Raw genomic sequence first — 23,193 nt, forward strand, 5'->3', positions numbered from 1 at the left:
TTCCCCAAAGTAAAACTCCCATGATTTCGGCCCTCTTATTATCATTAATAATATGTTTTTACAACTAGCATGGTGGCCCTCAAGTACAGTTAGCATTTTGCCCTGGGAGTATCCAAGGTATAATGAGCCACGGGAGGACCCATAGGAACGTACTTTTCCACAAGCCCTTGCACCACAGCACCGTCGGGGCTATCGCTTCCGGTTCCGCCTCCTTCATGCAGGGCCTTGCGCACCAGTGAGAGGGCTTGTTTGGAATAGTCCTCAGTTTCCCTTGTCAGTTGCTCCATGTTACTGGCTGACTCAACGTGGCTGAAAGGATTAAAAACAAAAGAATAAGAGTTTTCATGCAAAGGACTTCCTTTAGGTTGTTCAGTTACACGAAGAGCAAAGAGTACGGGAGCTGGTTTGATTTAGAAACACCCTACAGAACTGACCCAAATTACATGGAATTAGAGGTGCTGTCAAGAAGCAGAAGGTGTTTTGGAGAATTCGCCTTATGTCATAGACCTTGTAGTGATCTTTTCCGTTTATGGCATAATCATTGGAGTCTTGGAGCGGGGTGGAGGGTGGAGATGGGTGGGAGCAGTCTGAGGTGATAAAACACTGCATCTGTAAGCTGTCTGCTGCAGGAAGAAACCTCTAGGTCTTATTTCACCCAGGATCCAACCCCTACGCACTTTCGCTTCAGCCCTAAGCTGGGCCCACCACTAGGGGGACAAAACATGTCTACAAAAATTCCCTGGATACTTTAGGTTCCTCCTAGTTCTAAAAAGTGCTTTTTTTAAAAAAACCCAAAGAAACAAAATTAAAAAGCAGCGAGCTCAGGAGGCAGCTCATGTTACAAATACACAAATCAGCCCTCTTCCGCTGACTGAATTCCACTTGGGATTAACAGAGCCTGCCACCCTGCTGAGCAGACCGCTACCAGCAAACCTCTTAAATCACCACAGGATTTCTAGTCAGAGCCAAGGATGGAGGGAGCTGCGTGTTATCACTGGGGCCCTGCAGAGCCGGTTTTCAGGAGGAAGTTCCCCCTTTGCAGTCTTGGCCCCCACAGGCTAACAAACAACTCGTTGCTACTTGTTCCCAGGCTTGGTGTGGGAGTCCCTGAAAGCTGCAGAGCTTTCTCTTCCAAGGGCTGATTGATTTCACGTGGCCCGAGGAATCACATCTGACATACAACACAGCCATACTGTGAGTCATAGGGAAATGTGGGAAAGAAACACCCTCACCCCCAACTCCTACCAAATGACCCTGCCCAGTGGCCACTTACATACAGTAAAAGCCAACTGGTTAAAAACTGGTTTCAAGGTAGGGAATGGCTGCAAAGGAGCCTGGAGAGAATAAATATGATGCTTGGGTCCCTAATACCCTACAGTCTTATTCAAGTCTGGCCTCGCAGAGACAGCTTGAAGCAGAGGTGCCCTCTAATGCTGCTCACCTTTCTGCTAATCTCGTGGCCTCCTGAGCCAGACTTTTAAAGCCATTTGGCCCCACGTAGTGGTCTGAGGCAGGAATGTTCTGTGGGAAAAGGAGAATCGGTTAAGGCGAATCGGTTAAGGTTTTGCACTTGGCCATGGAACTTAAGCAGGTGCATCTGTCCTGTCAGAACCACTTGTCATTAGCCACACAGGGTTCCACACCCTGACACTTACACCATGCCTCTATTCACCATTATTCTATTTTTAAAAAGTATGTATAGGCCGGGTGTGGTGGCTCATGCCTGTAATCCCAGCACTTTGGGAGGCTGGGGCGGGTGAATCACCTGAGGTCAGGAGTTCAAGACCAGCCTGACCAACATGGTGAAACCCTGTCCCTTCTAAAAATGCAATAATTAGCCAGACATGGTGGTGCACACCTTTAATCCCAGCTACTTGGGAGGCTGAGGCAGGAGAATCGTCTGGACCTGGGAGGTGGAGGTTGCAATGAGCCGAGATAGCACCATTGTACTCCAGCTTGGGCAACAAGAACAAAACTCCATCTCGAAAAAAAAAAAGTACGTATAGACAAGAACAAAGAAATCCAAGTTCAAAAAAGTCTGTATACAGATATAGATGCATTAAAATGTATATACATAAAAAAATCCAAAACAACAAACAAACAAAGTAAAACAAAAATACTTTTCCTGCTAGGAGCCAAAAAAATTAAAAATAAAAATATATATGAATACATATTTTTATATGAATTTAAAGTCCAGTAGAATATATTCCAAGTTTTAACAGTGGTTATTTGATAGTAATGGGATCATAGAGAATTTTTGTTTTCTACAACAAAACATTTTTGTAATAAAGGAAACAATACACATTATTTTTAATGTGACTTCCTCATTATAGTATCTGATTATCATTCCACTTCCTCTATTCATCTCCCACCCATCCATTTATATTATTGTTACCATAACCTTCTTTATTCAGAAATAGAAGAGTGCTCAATCAAATCTCTCCCTCCTAGCACATTACAAACTACATCAAGAAAATCATACTGGCAGCATTTTTTTCCCATTTTCGAAACCATGTCTTCCTTCCTTCCTTCCTTCCTTCCTTCCTTCCTTCCTTCCATCCTTCCTTCCTTCCTTCCCTACTCTCTTCCTTTGTTCCCTACTCTCTTCCTTTGTTCTTCTTTCCCTCTGTCCCTTCCTCCCTCCTTCTTTCCTTCTTTCCTTCCTTCCCTTTTCATTCATTCATTCATCCATTCATTCGTGCACCAGACATTTACCACAGCTATACACTATGTTGTAGGCTGAGAAAGTAAATATGAACTAAAGTAAATCCTGCCCTCTGGGAGCTAACAAGCTAGGAGATAGGCAGAAGGGAGGTGAGGCAGGGCCAAGATGAGGATGTAGTTAGAAATAAATGAACTAGGGAGAAGAACATAATGCAGTAAAATAGGAAACTTCAGAAGGCCAAAGACATAAATAGATGTGACTATTGCAAGGAAAAGAAGTCCAACCACCCGTCACGTAGATCAAAAGCAGAAAGTGAGCCACTGAGAGACAGAAAGTGAGTCGTTGAGATCTACAAGTAGATCTCCCAACACAGCAGTAATTCTCAAAACCCTAGCCCAGCAAAAACCTACAGTGTTTCCCAAGGAAGCTTCACTTTCTGCCAGGCTCAGCTGCATCTGAGTGATGAGCCTGTGAGTATCCCGAACTCGGTTCTGGTACTGACTTCCCAGAGCCCGAACTCTTTCCACAGTCATCTTGAGGTCATCCAGGCGGCTCCGGTAGCTCTTCTCTTGGCTCCTCACCTTGGCCAACTGGAGACCAAGGGATCTGCTAGCACCTGAATGCAAAGAAGGAAAGGGAGCATGAGCACTTTCTGGGTCAGCATAGAGTTAGCAAACATAACGGAGGGTTGACTGGCTTATGGCCAAATGACAAAAACCCAATAGAGAAATGCATCCAACCATTCTTTTATCATCATCATTCAGGTCCCAGGGGGAATGTCACAGACAGTCCTTCCACTTCTGCAAGGGCTGGCTGGAGATAACTGCTGAACTGATATCCATAGAAGATTCTATGACCTAACGTAGCCATTCCTTCTAGGACTATGAATTCTCTTCTGTCTGAAGGGAAGTTGGCCTTCATCACCTTCTGAAACCTGGGCGTCTCTCAGAATGTCCTGAAGGGCCTGCTCAGCCTGCTGCATCCTGCCTTCCAGCTCTGTATCAGGTACTGCTCCATCACCACCCTGAGTTTTTGAAATCAGGGCCTCCGTTCTCTGAAGCTGCTGCATAAACTGATCCATCTGAAACCACAAAGGAAAGATCAGAACGAGGGTGGAGACCATGTACCCAAGGGATCATCCAATACCAGGTACCAGAGGGATAATACTAAAAGTCCAGAATTGCTTAGCATGTCATGGTGGTTAAAATTTTAGACCCTGGAGCCTAGACAGTCCTTGAGTTTGAATCCTGGCCTCACTACTCACTAGCTGTATGATCTTGGGCAAGTCACTTTCTTTATCTATAAAATTAAGATAATGAAAATAAGAATAGTGTCTCCTAAAGTTATTACTTGGACTACTGGGTTAACATCTGTAAAGGTCACGCTTTACTATGCAGTTAATATTTGTAAAGTGAAAGCAGTTGCAAGCTAGAGACAAGAGAACAGTGCCTGACACAAAGGAAGTGCGTAAAAGGGTTGTTAAACAGATCAGTTTAAAAAACAAGTTGAGTTTGCTCTACATTTGAAGTTCTGTTTGGGCCTTTGTCTTCCCCAATCCTCACTCCAGGAAGAAAAATAGTTAATAATGAACAAGAACATCAAGTTCATTCTTCTCTGGAATTCAAATGAGAAATTTCTGGAGGCCATTCCTGTTTGGGAAGTCTTGACACTTTCTGGACTCTTGATATCTTTTATGTTTATGTTTTTCTTCATTTGTTTTACAAAGACATCTGTTGAAAAAAAATTGAGCTGGAAAGTGAAATATAGTGGGAAGAGCCCTGAACTAAGTTAGGGGACATGGGTGGGATTCCCAGTTCCGCCTACCCATATCACTTTGAAAAATTTCAAGTATTTTGAGACTTTATTTGACCAGTGAAAACTGAGGTCAGAATACTTTTCCTTTCAATTCAATACCCTACTCAACTAAGTTATCATGAGTACCAAATGAAACAGTATCTGCAAAAGAGGTTTAGAAAATGGTATATATAAGAACATAAACCTGAAGTATTACCATTATACAGAATTTTTTTAATACAGCAATTTTTAAAGAAAGAAATAGTAATCACTACTCCCATCCTCAGGAGACTAGGAGGGTCCTAGATCTGTGACAGAACCACCCAGTGGACACTTAAGGATTTGATTCTGTGGGGTTGGGGGTGGTAAGGGGAAGAATGCATACCTGAATCTTCACTTGATTATAGCAAGCTGGACAGCTGAATGCTCCATGCTCACAGTTGGGGCCACCAAATCCTGGCTTGCAAACACAGGTGCCATCACTTCGACATTCTGCAGGCTCTGAGCCCATGGGGTTACAGTTGCAAGCTAGAGACAAAAGACAGACAAATGGAGCATTCACATCAAACTAGTCTAGAAACTGGAGGTAGAGCAAAGATACAAGGAAGGAGATCAAGCCTCCAACAGCAGAGAATCCTTCTATACCTCTATGCACCTTCTTAATACAGATAGGTCTTAGGAACCATGTGGCAGGTTTGCCTGGTGTGTGTGGATGCAGGGAGATTACAGCCTTTCTGGCAGCACTCATTTTCCTCCCCTGGTTAAACTAAAAGCCTGTTAGATATTCTGCGGGCACTCTGGCTTTGCTTTCAAGGTGAATAACATTTCTTCTGGGCCCATTACATGCCAGATGTAGACATCCCCCTCTATTTTGCAGATGAGGGATGTGAGCTCAGGAAAGTTGACTAATTTGCCTGAGGTTACATGGCAAGTAAATGGCAAGCTACAATGAGAGCTCAGGAAGAGCCAATGTTCTTTCCTCTGTTCTGCGGCCTTTGGTGTAGGAAATACAGTTAAGAAAGCAATACCTTTACTCATTCAATCAAGTTGATTAAGCCAGGTTCTGTTATAGGAGTTAAGGATATGACAGTGGGTGAGACACTTCTCTGATGCTTACAGTGATTCTCTGAGTTGTTCTATCTTCAGTGCTCACAAAATGCTGATTACATATCTAAGTATGTTATCATTATTTGCATACATATTTGTCTATCTTCCTTATTATCATACAGACTCTTCGAGAGTTGGGATGACTTATTCACCATTATGGCCTCAGTATCTAGGTCCACACTGGGTACATGGTATGTGCTTGATAAAGGATAGTTGAGTGAAGAAATGTGTGGTGTAAAGCCCGTGAAATTTCTGTTAGTAACCTAGAATTACGGCTAAAACTAAAGACAGAATATAGTTAGAATATATAACTAGAATTATAGTGTTTATAGTGTGCTTTCTTGTATCCACCACTTTGAGTTAAATATTAATCACACATATGAGGAAACTGAGGCTCAGAGGGATTAATTGGCATAATTAGCATAATATAATAGGTATGTTACAAAACTGGACTTGAACTCAGTCCTGTTGGTGTCATATGGGCTTTTCCTCTCATAAGATGCTTTCTAGCACATCACAGCTAACCCAGAGGTTGGGGTCCGGGCTGGTCTGGCCTAGAATTCCCGAAGGGATTTGTACCACTAAGTAGAAGCCTCAGGTTGCAGAGGTCCTCAAGCACTTCAAGGTGGAGACTCAGGTGCAAGTGGGAGGCTGTGAGCTCCATGCAAACCTCTGGGTCTTCATGAGGAACCAAGAGTCTTCCAACCTGGGTGTCCAGAGTAGCTCTGGACTTTTTTTTTTTTTGAGACGGAGTCTTGCGCTGTTGCCCAGGCTGGAGTGCAGTGACATGATCTCGGCTCACTGCAACCTCTGCCTCCTGGGTTCAAGAGCTTCTTGTGCCTCAGCCTCCTGAGTAGCTGGGATTACAGGCACCCACCACCACGTCCAGCTAATATTTGTATTTTTAGTAGAGATGGGGTTTCACCATATTGGCCAGGCTGGTCTTGAACTCACAACCTCAGGTGATCCACACGCCTCAGCTTCCCAAAGTGCTGGGACTGCAGATGTGAGCCACCATTCCCGGCCCCATTCTGGACTTTATAAATAAAGTTAGGGTAAACAAACTCCTGAGTTCTGGGCACTAAGGTCAGCCTGGGACTGAGGGGTGAGTCTGTGGGGCAGGCCAGCTCCTCTAGAACTGAACTTGCCTCTGGAATATAACATGTGCAAAGATTTGAAAGAAGAGCTGGGCAAGAGGACCAGTCTGCACATTCATGCTTTGATCTGCAGCAGGTCTCAGGAATGCTCCACTATAGCTGCTGCTTTGAAGTTGTCTTGTTAGGAGAACTTTCGACTGTTCTTTCTACACATCAATTATGCTGACTTCCTGAGAGAGTCTCTTAAACTTCTTTACAGCCCACTCCCCTTCCCACTTGAGTTTGCTCAGGCTTACTCTCGAATCATTTATTACTCTCCTACAACAGGTTTGGCAGCCACTTTCCTGCCTCCCTGCCTTGGGATTGGGCATAGGATGTGGCCCCGTGTTATATCCTCTTCCGTGTAGGAATGTAAACCTGACCTTTTTCACTTCTCCCACCCAGCTTTAACCTAGCTCTGTCTTCCAGAGCCTGGCTACAGGGTAAACCTGTCTTAAGGCCTTTGACAGAGGAAGAAAGGCCCAGGGTGCTCACAGGCCAGTTTGGTCAGAGAACCAAAGTAACATCACGATATGAACTGCCATTGCCCCTGCTTAGATGGCAAGCAAGCGCATACATACACAGGCACACAGACACAGCCTGCCTGGGGTGGAGTCCTACCTCGACACTTGTCTGCTGGGTTGGGAGCCAACGGGTCCCCGAAGTAGCCTGCTTTGCACTGGTCACAGTAGATGCCGGCTGTGTTGTGGATACACTTCAAACACCTGCCTGTCAGCCGGTCACAGTTCCCAGAGGCACTGGGGTCCACATTGTTGTTGCATTGACAGGGCTGACAAGGCCTCACTGGGCCATGTTCACCAAAGGGGTCCCCAAAGTAGCCATCAGCACAGAGCTCACAGCGGGCACCTGGGAAGGAACAAATGACCAAGCCTAGGTCGACATCCATCGGGAGGAAGACCAGACGCGGAGGCCTAAAGTTGTGAGTCACCCTCTAGAAGAGCCAGAGAAATGTGCTTCCCTAGGGACCCCAGAACAAAGCCCTCAGGAGCAGGCAGCAAGGCAGGGCTGGCCCTCTCTCTCCATGCCCGCCGCAGGTTGCAGAACACAGCAGCGCCACTAGGAGGCTTAACTAGCTGGCTGGGAAAAAGCAGGCAGCTCCACAGAAGTATTAAGGTTTTGAGCAATACCCCCAAAACTGCTGCTGAAGAATCCATTCTTCTTTCAGACTGACTAGCAGAAGGATGTGACATTTAAGAGGTCACTAAGTTTTCCCTCTTTATCTTAGTTCATTAAGAAACAAACCATGTGCTTGGCCTGAAAATATCATCTTCTAATGACAAATCTCTCAAAACAGCTTTAGGTGTTTTCTCCCATAATTGCACTCTGCTCTTGCTTAATCCACTTCACCTCTTGGGCATCGCAATATCTTATCTTTAAGATATTATCTTTAGAGTGAGCACATTTAGGTGAACCCTAAGTCATTATAATTTCCTAGAAATTTCGGAATGGAAGCTATTTGCACACATTCATGGCATCAGGACAAGAAGAGGCAGGTGGCAGAGCAGACCCGTGGCCTTACCGGTGACCCCAGGAGGGCAGTTATTGCACACCACCTCCTCCGTCTCCGGCATCACTGAGCAGCTGAACCCGTTATGACAGGGACATGGCTTGCAGCTGCGGGGATCGTGTGGATCGTTGTAGAAACCAATTGGGCAGTCAGCACACTCAATGTCAGGATTCTCATCCCCTGAATAACAATCTCCTGGGGGTAGGAGAAGAGTGGAGGGGCAGAGAAGTGAGCAGGGTCAGACAATACATTTCCTTCAACATGAATCAGAATGTAGAATGTCAAAGCCTTCCTTTCTGACGCCTTCCCCAAAGTGCCTGAGCACTGGCATTCACCCCTCCCATAGAACCAAATCTAAACACGGCCAAGACCCTGAATCTCACCCTCACTCCCCTATGCAAAGTAGATGCTCACTTCTTTTACTATCCATAACTTAACACTGTTCCCCATGTTCTCTGTGGCCTGACACCATTTGTCGGCACATTCATTTAGACCTGGACTTGTCTTTGATCTCCCCACACAATTCTTGCAACTCGACACCAACTCTTCCACCCAGCACTGAACCATGACAACCATTTCCTGTAACCAGGCACCTTTCTCACAACCTTGTGGCATTTCCACAATGAATAGGATTGAGTGTAATAAGGCACCATGGCCATCTTCCCTGACTCCAGCTCAGCTCTCTTTAATCCTTTCCCACCTCTGATGTGAGTTCAGCCATGGTCTTTCTTACACAGCTCTCTCTCTTCCACACGACACCCCAGCCACCTGGTCCAGGTGTCGTTTCACTCACCTGTGTCTGGATCACAGGCCCCTCCCCCTTGACAGTTACAAGGAATACAGGTGCCAAAAGGCCCCAGTCTCGCTGAATCTCTCTTGTAGCCAGAAGCACAATCCTGGCAGAATTGCCCCTTGTACCCAACAGGACATATACACTGTTCAACCCAGGGTGCTGGGGCTCCAGAGACAGGACGGGCTGAAATCAGGGTCACATTGTCAATGTACCCAGTACCTGCAATTGAGAGAACAGGTTAGAAGTTGCAAGTGGTACAGTCTAAAGATCCCAAGTCAGATCTCTCTTGGGATTTTATTTTTCTTAACTCCCTAACAAAGACAGGTGGTGTTCATACATCATGCCATGTAGAGAGGTATAGCAGTCTCCCACTGTGACCGAGCACACAGGCTCTGGGGTCAGAAAACCCAGGGCTTAAATTCTGAATCCACCCTCACTAGCTGTGTAAATTGGGCAAGTCACTTAGCCTCTCCATGACTGTGCTTCGCCAACTATAGACAAGAAGTAATGGTGGTATTTATCTCCTATGTCTGTTGCGAAAATTAAATTAGATAATGCATATATTATAATCTACCTGGCAAACAGTAAGAGTCACCTTCTGCTTCCAACTTTATTTGCTGCATCAGTGACATGGAAATGGTGCATGCTAGCCACGCTTCCTTTTTACGTGAGTGAGTGCAGAAAAGCTTAAGGAACTCTTGTTAAATAATTCTGGTTGGGATTAGGAGGACCCAGCATGTGAAATTCAAAAAAAAAAAAAAAAAGGAATTAATAGAATACATGATGACTCAAACAGGGTAGCATGGAGTATAATCTCCAAAGGAAAAGCTGCTCAAGGAATAAATAAGACTGTGTTGTAGGTGCCATTTCCTAGCTAAGGAAATGTGTCCATTTATTGTAGATTATCTTTCTCAGATAATCATCTTTAATAAAAATTCAGTGGCCCTTTTAGCAAGATAGTGTCATTTACTCTTCATTGGTGCTGGGTGCTGACATCTTTTTAGAGAAACATTTCTTCTAAAAAAGCTTCTAGAATATAAAAATTCAGATTGAGTCAATGATTCTAAGTCAGGATCATCAAGTAACTTATCTACTTGTTTGGAGACTGCCGCCACCTTAGAGAGCTGAATCAAATTAAACTAACACCTAAGAAGAGAGAATAATTTCTCGTAGCCACTTACTGTATTCTCCATATGTAGCTCGGATGCGGAGGGCTGTGAGATTCCGCAGTAACCTTCGATACTCAAAGTAACTCAGCTGGGGGCTCCAATTACTGCTTGGATGCTCATTTAACCTGCATAATTTAAAATCAAAAGCTTTAAAAATCCAATTCTTACCACACACCTACCTGTTATAAATTATGCCTGAGGATACGGGAACAGCTAAGCCCCTTCCCAGTCCTGCTTAGAAGGGGGCACAGGACTGAGAGCCACCTTTTCATAGGCATGTACTTGGACCTTCCTCACTCCATGGGGAGGACAAACCCCAGAGGAAGTGATGGAGGGCATCCCAGTGTGGGAAGTCGAGATCCAGGGGTGACATCACCTGAAGCCGTGATGATTGCAAGTTCTCAGACACCACTTTCTATTCTTGGCCACCCATAAGCTAGTATTAGGAACATCTCCACGTTCCAGAAGTTCTGATTCTCAAGAGCTACTATTCATTTTTTTTTTAAATCATTTCTTTGTTATCTGAGCACATTTTACTTACTTTTATCAAAAATCAGTTTCCACTTTTACACTGTCCACACTTAATACTTTTTAATTTGGCATCATTGTGGCTCACCGCAACATATCACCAGCCCTTGTGCTGTTCTTCTAAATTTTGTTTTGTTTTTTACTGAAGTATCTCATCCAGGAACAACCCTACCCCACCTTTGTTTCATTCACTGATTTGTTAAATAAAAGTTGACTGTGCACTTGGTTTGGGCTAAAAGCTATGTCAGGCTGGAGGACACAAAGACAACAGGGAGAGGTGATCACATCCAGCCAGGGGAGTCCGGTGGGTAGACACACAGTTATAATACAATGCCATGAATGCTATAACAAATGCATGCAGAGTACCATGGAAACACAAAGTGACTGTAACTTTAGCTGGGATTCTGAGAAGGCTGATACAAAGGAAGAACATGCAAGCTGAATCTCAAAGAGTAAGTTCACAAAGCCTGGAAGGTGGGAATGAGTATTCCAGGCAGAAGAGCTGTGTGTGTGTGTGTGTGTGTGTGTGTGTGTGTGTGTGTGTATCATTAGAACACGTATACTCGGATATTTGATCAATTCTTTGTTTGTGTTCTGTGGGTCTTCTTTTCGCTATTGCCATTACCCCTGCCTTGGGTTAGGCCCCTAACCACTCTCAATTGAGCCACTCTGAATGTGTTCTGATGGTCCGGTTAAGGGCCCTACCCAAACTATCATCCATATGGTGCCTGTATTTGCACCTAGCCTTCACACCTGACGACCACACTTCTCGACTTAACAATCTCTCAATGGCTCTGCATCATCTTTCCAGCATGGACAAGATCTAAGCTCCTTGACATGACATACAAGGCCCAACATGATGGGTCCTTTTCCAACCTTTGCAAATGTATCTACCCATCTTCCCCATGCATGCTGTATTCCAGCCATAAATATTGCTTGCCAGTTCTCCCCTATATTATGCCTTTCTGCATCCCCACATATATTCACATGTTAAGGTTGCCCTTCTCTGACTTTTCTCCCTGGAAAAGCCCTGTGGACCTTTCCATTCTTAGCCCACACATTGCCTCCTCCTGAAGGTTTCCCTGACTCCTCCAGGGAGAATCAGGCACTTTCCAAGACCCCGTGAACATGCACCACCCCTAAAGCAATTATCCTACTGTATTATGCTTGCTTTTTAACATGTTATACATCGTACTAGACCATGAGCTCTTGGAAGGCAAAGACCATGTTCCATCTTTATTTCCCAGCCTCCAGTGCAGTACTGAGCACTTATTAGGCACAGCTCCCTTCCCCAACCTCTCTGCAAACACCATGCAGAATCCCTATTCTACAGGATACCGTGCAATCCCTGTAGACACACACAAAGCCATCCATAAAGTCACTCCCACCTCTTTCTCCTACCTCACTTCTCACTGCACTCCTCTCGCCGACTTCATGCTTCACTCATGCTCAACCACTTGGAATTTTCTAAATGCACAAACCTTCTTCAAGCATTGCATTTCCTCTGCCTCGTTAACCTTTCCTCCCTTCTCTTTCCTTAGAGGGCTGCCTTTCACATTTGTCATGTGGTCCTGGGAAGCTTTCCTTCATCATTCCAGTGTGGGTCAGTCATGCCTCCTTTATGTGCTCAGAACTTCTGTGTCCACCTTGCCTATTTCTGTCCCTTGACAAACTGCACTGTAATTATCTATTCATTTTTCTCTCCTATTAGCCTGTCAGCTGCTTGAGGGAAGGAATCATGTCCTTTCTCAGCACATAGCAACCTTCATGGTACGTAAAAGGTGCTCGGAAAGGCTTGTTGAACAAATGAATGATGATTGAATGAATAAAGAATGGACTTGAACTTCAATCATAGTTTGCTCTAATTGACCTACTCGTGGTCTGTCTTTTTACCTGAATGTGTAAGTCTTGGTGAGCCCACAAGGCAGTGTCTTGCCAAGTGGCATCAAGGGAGCTGTGATCCGTAGACCAGCACCTTCCAGGATCACATCATGGGCAGATGGGTGTCTGCCTCCTCTGTCCACACGGTAGTCAAAGGACAGGCTTTGCCCATAGCTCACCTGTTGATTCCCAAGAAATTTGGCTGTGAAACAGAGTTGTAAAAGATTGAGATCAGTTGTGAAACTGGAGAGGCAAACACATGTAAGTTTGCACTGGTGTCAGCAATTTCTGTTGAAGTCCTGTGTCATGCTGCCCCAAAACTCCTTGCTAGGAGAGTCAGGACCTGGTACTGGACATGGCTATGACACTTTGGGCTATGAAGGAGGGTTAGTTAGTGAAATGATAAGAGGGCCTTGTTATAAGACAATTCCATCTATTAGATGATTCATGATGTGGCCCTTATGACAGACTGTTTTGTAAAAATCCCAGGCCTATCAGCATAGCACAACTTGTTACATAATGCTTTAGTTGACAGAATGCCTTCACAAATATCATCACATTTGCTGGCAATAATTCTGGGAGGCAGGCATTAGTATTCCCATTTAACAGTAGAGAAAACTGAAGTTCAGAGAAGTTAAGAGAACAACTTGCCCAAGAATCACATATGAGCTAAGGAAATGAACTGGGATCGGAATTCTAGCCAGTGCTTTTCCACCAAGGCATGTACCACTGATTGATTTTTGTTTTTTTTAACTTACAGGCATCTGAAGTTTTAAGAAATGCTTTGTTTTTGCTTTCCACTTGCTTCTCAATAGACCCATAGGTTTGGCCACAGTCCTTGATTTCTTGCCTTGGTGGTAAACGTAGAAACTTCCCATTTGATTAAAGGAGGTAGCTCAACCAGGGTCTGACCTCTGGGACACCCCATTCTGCTCTGTTGGGCCATTTCTTAATGACTCTCAAATCAGGCTTAGCCCCCAACTCTCTTCTGGGTTTGCACTACCTGGAGATGCTGCTACCCTGAATGCAAAGTTATATGGTTTCCACAATTTCTAACTCAATTTCTCTATCCTGACTTCCTAGTCCTATAAGCTGGCTTCTATAGGAGAAATTATTCCTCACATACCAGGAGCCACAAAATAGACAGGGTCTAGTCGTCGGGCTGAGCTAAACACATCTTGATGGCGCTGTGACCATTGGAGCTTTGCAGGAGACCCATTTCGTTGGACAGCCTTCCAGCCATCAACATCTGGAACACAAACATAATCAGTCTGCATTGGACAAGCCCTCATTATCTATTAAGTTAAACAAGGAAAGATTTGCTTGCCAACAAGTCCTAGTGGTGAGTAGCAAGTGAGGTTTTCTCAATATTTCCACATTTGTAAATGGTCCTTAAAATTCTCCATGTATCTCTCTATGTGGCTCTCAACTTCAGCTGCTCCCACCCCGCAGCTGCTATGATTTCTCATCTTTGAGTCTGACTCGTGATAAGATAGTAGGTTTTCTTCTGCCTATAATTTGCATTTTTTTTGTATTTATATAAACAAGCTCTCACCTTATGAAGTGAGAGGGTCCAGTCTTTTCTTTTTTTTTTTTTTTTTTTTAAGACGGAGTCTCGCTCTGTCACCCAGGCCGGAGTGCAGTGGCACGATCTCGGCTCACTGCAAGCTCTGCCTCCTGGGTTCACGCCATTCTCCTGCCTCAGCCTCACGAGTAGCTGGGACTGCAGGGGCCTACCACCACACCCAGCTAATTCTTTTGTATTTTTAGTAGGGACGGGGTTTCACCGTGTTAGCCAGGATGGTCTCGATCTCCTGACCTCGTGATCCACCTGTCTCAGCCTCCCAAAGTGCTGGGATTACAGGCGTGAGCCACCACGCTTGGCCCGGGTCCAGTCTTTTCAAAGGGAAACTCAGACTTAGTGTTGAAATAATATCAATTTCCAATATTTTTATAGTGTTCTGTAGCTTGGGAACTAATTTCACATAAATCAGCTCATTTATTATATGTGAAAACAGCATTATTAGTGAACGTGGATTCCAGGAAGACTCTTATACACTCTCCAAACCAAATGAATGGTTCCTTTGTGGTTTTGAAATAGATGGGGATGGAAAATTCAGGGAAATAAAAATCTAGTCTCTTTTTTAGTTATTCTTTTAAGTTATGTTCACTGGTATGAGTGAACTATTTTCAGCCTATGACTTTTTCAAGACATCAGGGTATGCCTGAATGCCCTGACAAAATAATGTACATTAAATACTATAAGAGAATTGCTAAAGAGAATCCATCCTGTGAATGCGGAGGTGGTTGTCTGCAAGCACAAAGCCCTGTACAACATTAAATAACTAAAACCTGGGAAATAGAAGCCTTTACCTTGATGAAAGGTAGAGGTGATCTTATGGACACTGTAGTCTGCAGAGCTGCGGCAGCTGGCTGAATGCCCATAGCAGAAACACTGGGTACAGCCTTCAGGGTTCCCCGCATCCAGATTATAGTAACCTGATCGACACCTGCAGTGGCATTGTAGAAATCAGGATATTATAGGTTATTTTTTATTCTATAGAAAGAATATGATGAATGAGTCAGCCTCTCTCTACCTTCTCTTCCATTTGGCCCTATTAATTTTCAGAGGAGGGAAATACCAGATTTCACATACCACCCCCACCCGCAGACCACCAGATGGACAATCACGACCCCCTTAAATGAGACAGCATAAGAAACATTCACTTTCTGTTCCTTTGTAGAACAGAGCCACATTCGTCTTGGTGGTCTGGCATCTGAGTAGTTGGCCAATCCTTGGCAGGAAATTGAGTGGTGGTCAGATGAGCAGAATGGGTGTGGGCAGGGCTATGCAATGCTGCCCTGTCCCGGAGCTACTGTTTAATGGGGACAAAGACTGGGAGGTGGGAACCAGGAAAGGTGAGGCTCCTGCCTCAGCACCACTCAGCTGTATTGACCCCCTCCCCAAGACCACTTAGGTGTTGATCCCCATCTCTGACTCTTGTACCTGGGCTCTGGCTCACTGGGGAAAAGGGCAGGTGAGGATATGACAAAGAAAAAGGATGGCTAAGACACTCTCCAAAAGCCAGGTATAGGCTTGCATTCCACCTCTGCTCCCAGCTCAATCCCTCCAGTGGCTTCTATAAGAACCATGACTAACAGGCGAGTCTTCGATGCTGGAGTCACAGAGAAGAGGGCAGGGGAAGCTGGGGAGGACTTGTTTCTCCTCTGCTCAAGTTAACTACATCCTTCCACATGAAATAATGTGAAATAACGATAGTTTCAATGATCATTTATTTAGCACTTATGTTGTGCCAGGCATATTGTGTGTACTGTCTCATTTAACCTCCCTCCAACCCTATGAGGAATTGCTATTTCCAGTTTTCTTAGATGAGGAGACTAAGGCCAAGAGGTTAAGAAACTCTTGACATATAGCAGGTAAGTGGCTGAGGCAAGATTGAAACTCATGTACATCTGTCTCCAAATCATGTAGTCTAGGCCACTGCACCACATGTTGGGGGGAATGTTCTGAGTACGGTATCACAGAAAAGCAGGGTAGCTGTGAAGAGCAGGTGCTTCAGAGAACAGTTGTAACTAAATAAGCTTTGTTTTTTCTCTAAGAGCAAGAGTTAAAAGAATTATTATGGTTTCTATGGAGAAGAAACCTGCCGATTAAAAGAGCTTAAAAAAACAAGGAAGGATGGGAGGGGAGGAGTGGGGAGGGAAGAAAAAAGAAGGGAAAGGAAGGGAATTAGGCAAAACTAAATGATTGTGTTTAGGAACACACTGGGGTCATAAATTACGAAGCAAACAAAGCGATTACCATAAAAGTCAGAATAGAGGTCACTTCTAGGGAGGAGGGGGGCACTGTTACTGGGATGCAGTTTTAGCAGACGTCTATTTCTTACCATTGGTGGTGATAACATTTCTTTTATGTGGCATTCTATTTCTGTCTTTTATTTTGAAATGAAAAAGGCTTTCGACAAGTGACTTCCCTTTTAACACTTAAGCTTTATGTCCCTGCCTTCACCTCAGCAGCCAGGAACCCCTGAAAACACAAGCTAGGAGTGTATTTGACATTTCCTCTGTGCAGGTACAAGTGACTGGCAGGGTGCCAAAGAACTGCTTTCTTACTTTTAAGGAAATGAGGAGGAAGCCTTTGCTTCTGACGCCAGCCTCACAGCCCTCTGCTCAACAGCCTCTGGGAGGGAAGAGTTTAAAGCCTGAGCGCAGTTGTACTTAAGGCACATCCTGCACCGGCAGCTTGTGGGGATGGCGCCTCACTGCTCCACCTCCTCCAGTGTGGCTTGGCCCAAAGGGCTCTTACCTCCTCCTAGCCCCACGCCCATTCGTGTGTGTGCATGTAACTGCCATCTTATCCCCAGGGCAGTGCCTTTTCTATACACGATGGTTATATATGGCCATATGCTGTGATAGGCCCTCTTACAAGAATTTTCGCAGCATGTTTAATTAGGCCAGGCCTTTCCTGCAACCAGCCTGAGTCCCAGGATCTCACTATGAATTACTGCCTCATACAGAGCACCTGGGATTCGGAGCCAGCTGGTGGGGAGAATCTCTGGGGCCTTGTGCCTCTCCCAAAGTCAAAACAAAGAGAAGGGGCCCAGAGCAGAGTATGGAGTCCAGTGAGATTTGGACGCTCGGTGTGTGTGTGTGTGTGTGTGTGTGTGTGTGTGTGTGTGTGTGTGTGTTTGTTTTGTTGTTGTTGTAAAACCTTAGTTTTTGAGGACAGAGAGCAGGAAGAAGGTCATCAACATTTGTCAAGTATCCCTTTTCCATAATTACACTCAGAGGATTAATTCTCATGCTGGTTGGCAAGGGACTCTCTCTGCTGTTTGTAGGGCCACAGTTCACACAGACCTATCACAGCGTTCTCCAGCGACAGCTGGCTTGCAGACACAGCGGCCCGCGTCACAGGGCCCTGCGATGCCAGCTGGGTCACAGTCACACTTGGAGTCTCTGGGAAAGAAGAAAAAGAAAATTAGGGACATGCTTCCAAATGCTTCACAACTATGCACATAAAAATCAACTGCCCATGAGCAAACATCACGAAGCTGAGCAAGTCCTTCTTGGATGAGGCTTCTCCTAGCCATCCTCGCCTGCGCGGACCTCTCTCACATACTTGAGGACTCACTTGCCTACACCAGTGCTGCTCAGAGTGTACTTGGTGGGTGGCAGCTGGGCCGAGAACTGTCTGCCACTCCTAAAGAGAGCAGGGGTTTGTGCCAGAATGTAAACCAAGTTCATCACTCAATTGTTTAGTTTACTTTGGTTGACTGTTTGGCTCAGTTTATATATATTTTTTAAATTATCATTTGTTTCCCTATTGTTTAATTCAATGATATCTGCTTTTTATCATAAATAATTCCATCTACCTGCTATTTTATTCCATTCAGTTCTTTCTGTTGGTAATTCCTCAATTGAGATATAATTCATATGCCATGCAATTCACCCATTTAAAATGTACAATCCAATGGTTCTTAGCTGATTCTCAGATTTGTACAGCCATCACCATCAATATTAATTTTAGAACATTTTGATCATTCTGGAAAGAAATCCTGTGCCCTTTAGCAGTTGTGTCCCACACCCTGCCACATCTCCTCCCTCCAGTCCCACTTCCAGCCCTCGGCAGCCACCAGTCTACTTTCTGTCTCTCCAGACTTGCCTATTCTAGACGTTTCCTATAAATGGAATTATACCATATGTGGTCTTTCGTGACTGGCTTCTTTCACTTAGCATGATGCTTTTGAGGTTCATCCATGTGATAGCATGTGTCAGTACATAAATTCTTTTTGGTGACGGAATACATATATTCTTTTTGGTTACTGTTTTCACTTTTCAGCTATTATGAGTAATGTTGCTATGAATGTGTGTGTACAAGTTTTTGTGCAGGTATCTACCTTCTCATTTCTCTTGGGTGTATACCTAGGAGTGGAATTGCTGGGATTGCTGGGTTTAATGGACTTTTGTTTGTTTGTTTGTGGCAAGATTTTCTCAATGAAGGTATCAGAGCTTTCACTGAATTCTGGCACAATCTCTCTATCTCATCCATCCCTGCTTCTGTCACCCACTTTGCACCCAATCATGTGTTTTATCTCATTGCTCAAAAACCAGGTTTATTGTCTCTTCTCTACTGACCTGTTCCTCCTCTGCCTGCCCTATGACCCCACCCAAATCCTGCCCAAACCTGGAGCACCCTTGACCCCTCCCTCTCCCTCACATTCCTCCTCCAGTCACATGCCAAGTCTAGCAATGCTTATGGCTGGAATTTCTTTGCCAATCTTTATCTTTGAATTCCCATGGCCTCCTTCCTTCTTAGCTCCTTCTCTGCTGCTTATCTGGACCATCTGACAAACACGTATTCAGTGTCTACTGGGTGCTCAGAACCAGGGATGCTAAGAGAAATAGGAACAGTCCCCATTCCATAGGAGTCCTGTGCCCGGGCGGGTGTGTGGATCGCAAGGGCAGCAGGCACATGGCCAGCTGCAGATGCACTGGACACCCCCGAGGTGCCTCTTCCCACTCCAGGCATGGGGACACAGAAGCAAACAAGACAGAACCACAGGGGGCTTACGTTTTAGTGTGAGAAATGGGCAAACATGAATAGAAAATAAGGTATGGAGTGAAACAGCAGAGTGAGAACACAGAGAGGTGGGACTGCTGCAGGAAGGCCTCTGTGAGGAGATAGCGGGGTGGGGATGGAGCAGGAGGCACTGCATAGCTTTGGGGAAGGCAGAGCTCTCCAGGATGCACCAAGGCCACATGCACTTGGCTCTTTGAAGAAAGGAAGGAAGGCTATTGTGGCTTCCCTGCGGAGTGCAGGGAGCAGGGAGGAAAGTGGCGAGAAACCAAGCAGGCACCTAGGCTGAGGGTGGAGAGGGAGGGGACCTTGCAGGACCTTGATAAGTTTTATCTCATTCTGAATTGGGGCGGGGAGGCAGAGCTAACAGAGGGCTATGTTTTAAAAGGGTTACGAAGGAGGAGTGGGGCAGGGGTGATATCTGAAGACCATCTGAAAGGGTCAGGGAAGGCCGGACCAGAACAGATGCCAAGAGAGTATGAGAACTTGGGACCTTGACAACTGGGACACTGCAGTATGGCTGAAGGGCAGCTCCTGTCCCAGCAAGGAGCTAGCAAAGTGGGCAATGGGACGCGCCTCCTCTGTGTGAGCCTTGCTAGCCAATGCCCAATGCTTCACTGCCAAGCCCCCGCCAAGCCATCCCAACACTTGCCAGCTTGCATCTCTACAGATTGGTTACGTGATATTTAATGCATACTCATCTCCCAAAAAATATTTGAACAGGGATACAGGATATTCCAAACTAAAGGGGATCAAGATTATGCAGAACAGTTCTACCCAAATTCACTGGGGCCAAAATGGGTCCCAGGTTACTTGAAGGACTTGTTGCCTCCCTTCTAGTTCATCTAGAGGGAAGCAATTGCCAGAGAAAAGGACATGGGTTCTGAACCCAAAACTCTGAGCTTAAGTATTAGGTCCAGTCTCACCAGTAACATCAGGCAACTTAACCTCATATGGTTTAAGTTTCTTATCTTCGAAATGCATATAATGATAATCCCAACCTCTTAGGGTTTTGTGAGGATTAAAGTAGATAGCCCACATGATGTACTCTCAAAGCAGTATTCGGCACAGGGTAGGGGCTCAGTAAATACAAGTGTTTGCTAAGGTTTATATAATTGTCATCACTGAGTTAGTGACAGCCATGGTGGGATGCAGATACTCACAGCAGTCTCTGGTCTTGGGTGCACCCCGCATCCGTGAGCATGTGGAAGCCTGGCAGACATCGGTCGCATCTGGCTCCTGTCACACCTGGTTTACAGCTGCACCGTCCGGAGTTGTCACATTGAGCACTAAGAGAACCTGAAACCCACAAGGTAGGGGAAAGGAAAGAAGAAGAGGAAATATTTAATGTATGCGGCATTGGAAGCAACTATCACCCTATGGGTGCTCCGTAAACAGGAAGTAAGAAGCACCATCTGCTGCTTTTAACAGTCATTTCACATCGTCTGTGTATTCTTCTACCCACCGGGGATGGTGCTGACAGCTGAGGATGTCTTGCTCAGGGAGAGGAATTAAATTACTCATAAAAGCATTTGTCTTTGTCTGTCTGCTCTGATTGTGACAGTAGTTAGCATGTAGCTCACTGCTTTTTGAAAGAAGTCCATCAAATCTTTAAGATCTCAAGGAAAATTTGTGAATGAGCACATTGGCCTCCTAGAAGAGAGTTCATATCTGAAAGTGAGTAGCATTCTCTCTTATCCCTGGCAGGCAAAGCCATCTTTTAAGGGTCAGTGCTCATATGGTATGATTTTTAAGAACATAAAAAGGGCCATTATCCAAAAATATCCACCTGCCAGGAGTGCTGGAGAGTGTACCCTGTGGTACGCCCCCCAGTGAGATGTACCCTGTGTGCCTTACCTAGGGGACTGTACCTGTCTTATGATTCTGCTTTTTACAGATATGCTCCTAGTTGCAAATGGATCCTCTCAGATTGAGTGTTCATGAAAAACTCAGGGCAACAAAATGTGTCACTGTGGGATGCTGCCAGGTCTCACCACCTGCCCTTCCACACTCACTCCCACTCCAGTTCCATCTTCTCTCACCCAGGCCCTGCCTCGCAGTCTCCTCCCTGCCTCCATCCTTGCCTCTCCACACTCCACAGAGAAGCCAGGATGTTCTTTAAAAATGTAATTTGATATTTAGGTCCTACGGTGGCCCCCCGACTCTAAGCAGAATAAGATGCCGACTTCATATCATGGCCTGCAAGACCCTACCTCTTTTACCTCATCTCCTACCCTCCTTCACCAGGTTCCAGCAAACCAACTCTCTTGGTTCAGGCAAAGTGCTAAGCAGCTTCCCTCAAGATATTTGCACTTGCTGCTCCCTCGGTCTGGAATGCTCTTTCCTCAAACTTCCCCTAGTTGGCACATTCTCAGCACTCAGGTCTCGATTAAATATTACTTTTCTAGAGAAATCTTCTCTGACTCCTGCATCTAAAATCCTATCCCACCCCTACCCCAGTCCTCAGCCCTACTTGACTTAGGATGATCTCACCTTATGTCACCTGCCGTATTCCCAATGCCCAGCATGGTGCCTGACACAAGGCAGGTGCCCAGAAATCTGTTCAACTAATGTGTGTATGCCAAGGAGGAGGGCTGGGCTGTTGTGGAAGGAGCTGAGAGAAAGCCAAAAGATGAAGTGGAAGGCTAGCTAGGTACACCTCAGCTACCTTATAATTCCCCTGCAGTTCAGTGGAAATGTAAAATAATCTGTATATCTTTTTTTTTTTTTTTAAAGACGAAGTTTCACTCCTGTTGCCCAGTTCGGCAATCTCCACCTTCCGGGTTCAAGTGATTCTCCTGCCTCAGCCTCCCAAGTAGCTGAGATTATAGGCATGCGCCACCACGCCCAGCTAATTTTGTATTTTTAGTAGAGACAGGGTTTCTCCATGTTGGCCAGGCTGGTCTTGAACTCCCAACCTTAGGTGATCTGCCTGCCTTGGCCTCTCAAAGTGCTGGGATTACAGGCATGAGCCACCGCACCTGGCCATGATCTGTATATCATTTTTTTTTTTTCCTGGCTCACTGCAACCTCTGCCTCCTTGGTTCAAGTGATTCCCCTGCCTCAGTCTCCTGAGCAGCTGGGACTACAGGCCTGCGCCACCACACCTGGCTAATTTTTGGTATTTTAGTAGAGGCAGGATTTCACCATGTTGGCCAGGCTGGTCTCGAACTCCTGACCTCATGATCCACCATCCTCAGCCTCCCAAAGTGCTGGGATTATAGGCATGAGCCACCGTGCCCAGCCTATATCTTAAGTATCTGTAATGATTAGGCTATCCATAGTCTATGAAGCCAAGGGAACATTGACCAGTCTCTACATGTTTGTTTTTTAAATTTATTATCTTTCTGTGAACTTGTAATTCACTAGTAGAATTCAAATTGATAAAGGTACCAGTTCTGTGCCTGTATGAAGACTTTATGCAGCATGTGGAATGTGAAATAAATGAGTCACATTTATAGTTTGAGTCTATGAACATCTACGTGTCAACTCTGCAAGGCTTGAAGGAGCCTTCAGTGATAATAGAGTAAATGACATTTTTGGAGCATCTCCTTAGATGTTGAGTTAGGCACTTTATATGTATTAGCTCACGCTATTTAGTAGTGAATTAAAAGTTCACAGCAGAATAACAGATCAATTTCTGCATAATAGGAACTCTCAGAGGTTTAGGCAGGCAGTGACAAGTTCAGACCTGCACTTAGAAAGAGAACTCTAGAGCAGTCTGCAGGATGGCTTAGAGAAGGCAAGACCAGCATGTCTCCTCCCATGCCATGATGGCCTGGATTAGAGGGGTCTGAGTGACAAGAGAAGGAGGGAAGCATTTTGAGAGCCACTGTGGATATAGAGCAAACAGATTTAGGTGACTCTTGGGTTAGGAATGATGAGGGAGAGAGGATCATATTGATGACACTCAGGTCCCCAGAGTCCATCACCTGGCTGGACTGTGATGCTGTTTACCAAACCAGGGAAAACAGGAGGAGGACCAAGATCTCAG

General features: G+C 45.2%; 1 protein-coding gene across 1 annotated transcript in view; it reads right to left on the reverse strand.

Moving 5' to 3' along the window:
* The window catches only part of LAMC2 (laminin subunit gamma 2), a 59,157-nt gene that overhangs the window by 9,316 nt on the left and 26,648 nt on the right, over positions 1 to 23,193 (reverse strand). The window contains exons 3-16 of the mRNA XM_030818776.1: positions 20,363 to 20,498; positions 17,480 to 17,578; positions 14,975 to 15,111; positions 13,728 to 13,850; positions 12,614 to 12,803; positions 10,205 to 10,317; positions 9,024 to 9,242; positions 8,243 to 8,425; positions 7,324 to 7,569; positions 4,845 to 4,987; positions 3,590 to 3,746; positions 3,076 to 3,281; positions 1,442 to 1,521; positions 154 to 309 (exon numbers count right to left, since the gene is read on the reverse strand). Coding sequence (XP_030674636.1) covers positions 154 to 309; positions 1,442 to 1,521; positions 3,076 to 3,281; positions 3,590 to 3,746; positions 4,845 to 4,987; positions 7,324 to 7,569; positions 8,243 to 8,425; positions 9,024 to 9,242; positions 10,205 to 10,317; positions 12,614 to 12,803; positions 13,728 to 13,850; positions 14,975 to 15,111; positions 17,480 to 17,578; positions 20,363 to 20,498 — 2,188 coding nt within the window. The remainder of the gene's footprint in view (positions 1 to 153; positions 310 to 1,441; positions 1,522 to 3,075; positions 3,282 to 3,589; positions 3,747 to 4,844; positions 4,988 to 7,323; positions 7,570 to 8,242; positions 8,426 to 9,023; positions 9,243 to 10,204; positions 10,318 to 12,613; positions 12,804 to 13,727; positions 13,851 to 14,974; positions 15,112 to 17,479; positions 17,579 to 20,362; positions 20,499 to 23,193) is intronic.

The sequence above is a fragment of the Nomascus leucogenys genome, chromosome 9 (assembly GCF_006542625.1).
Source record: "Nomascus leucogenys isolate Asia chromosome 9, Asia_NLE_v1, whole genome shotgun sequence".
In the NCBI taxonomy this organism is placed as follows: Eukaryota; Metazoa; Chordata; class Mammalia; order Primates; family Hylobatidae; genus Nomascus; species Nomascus leucogenys.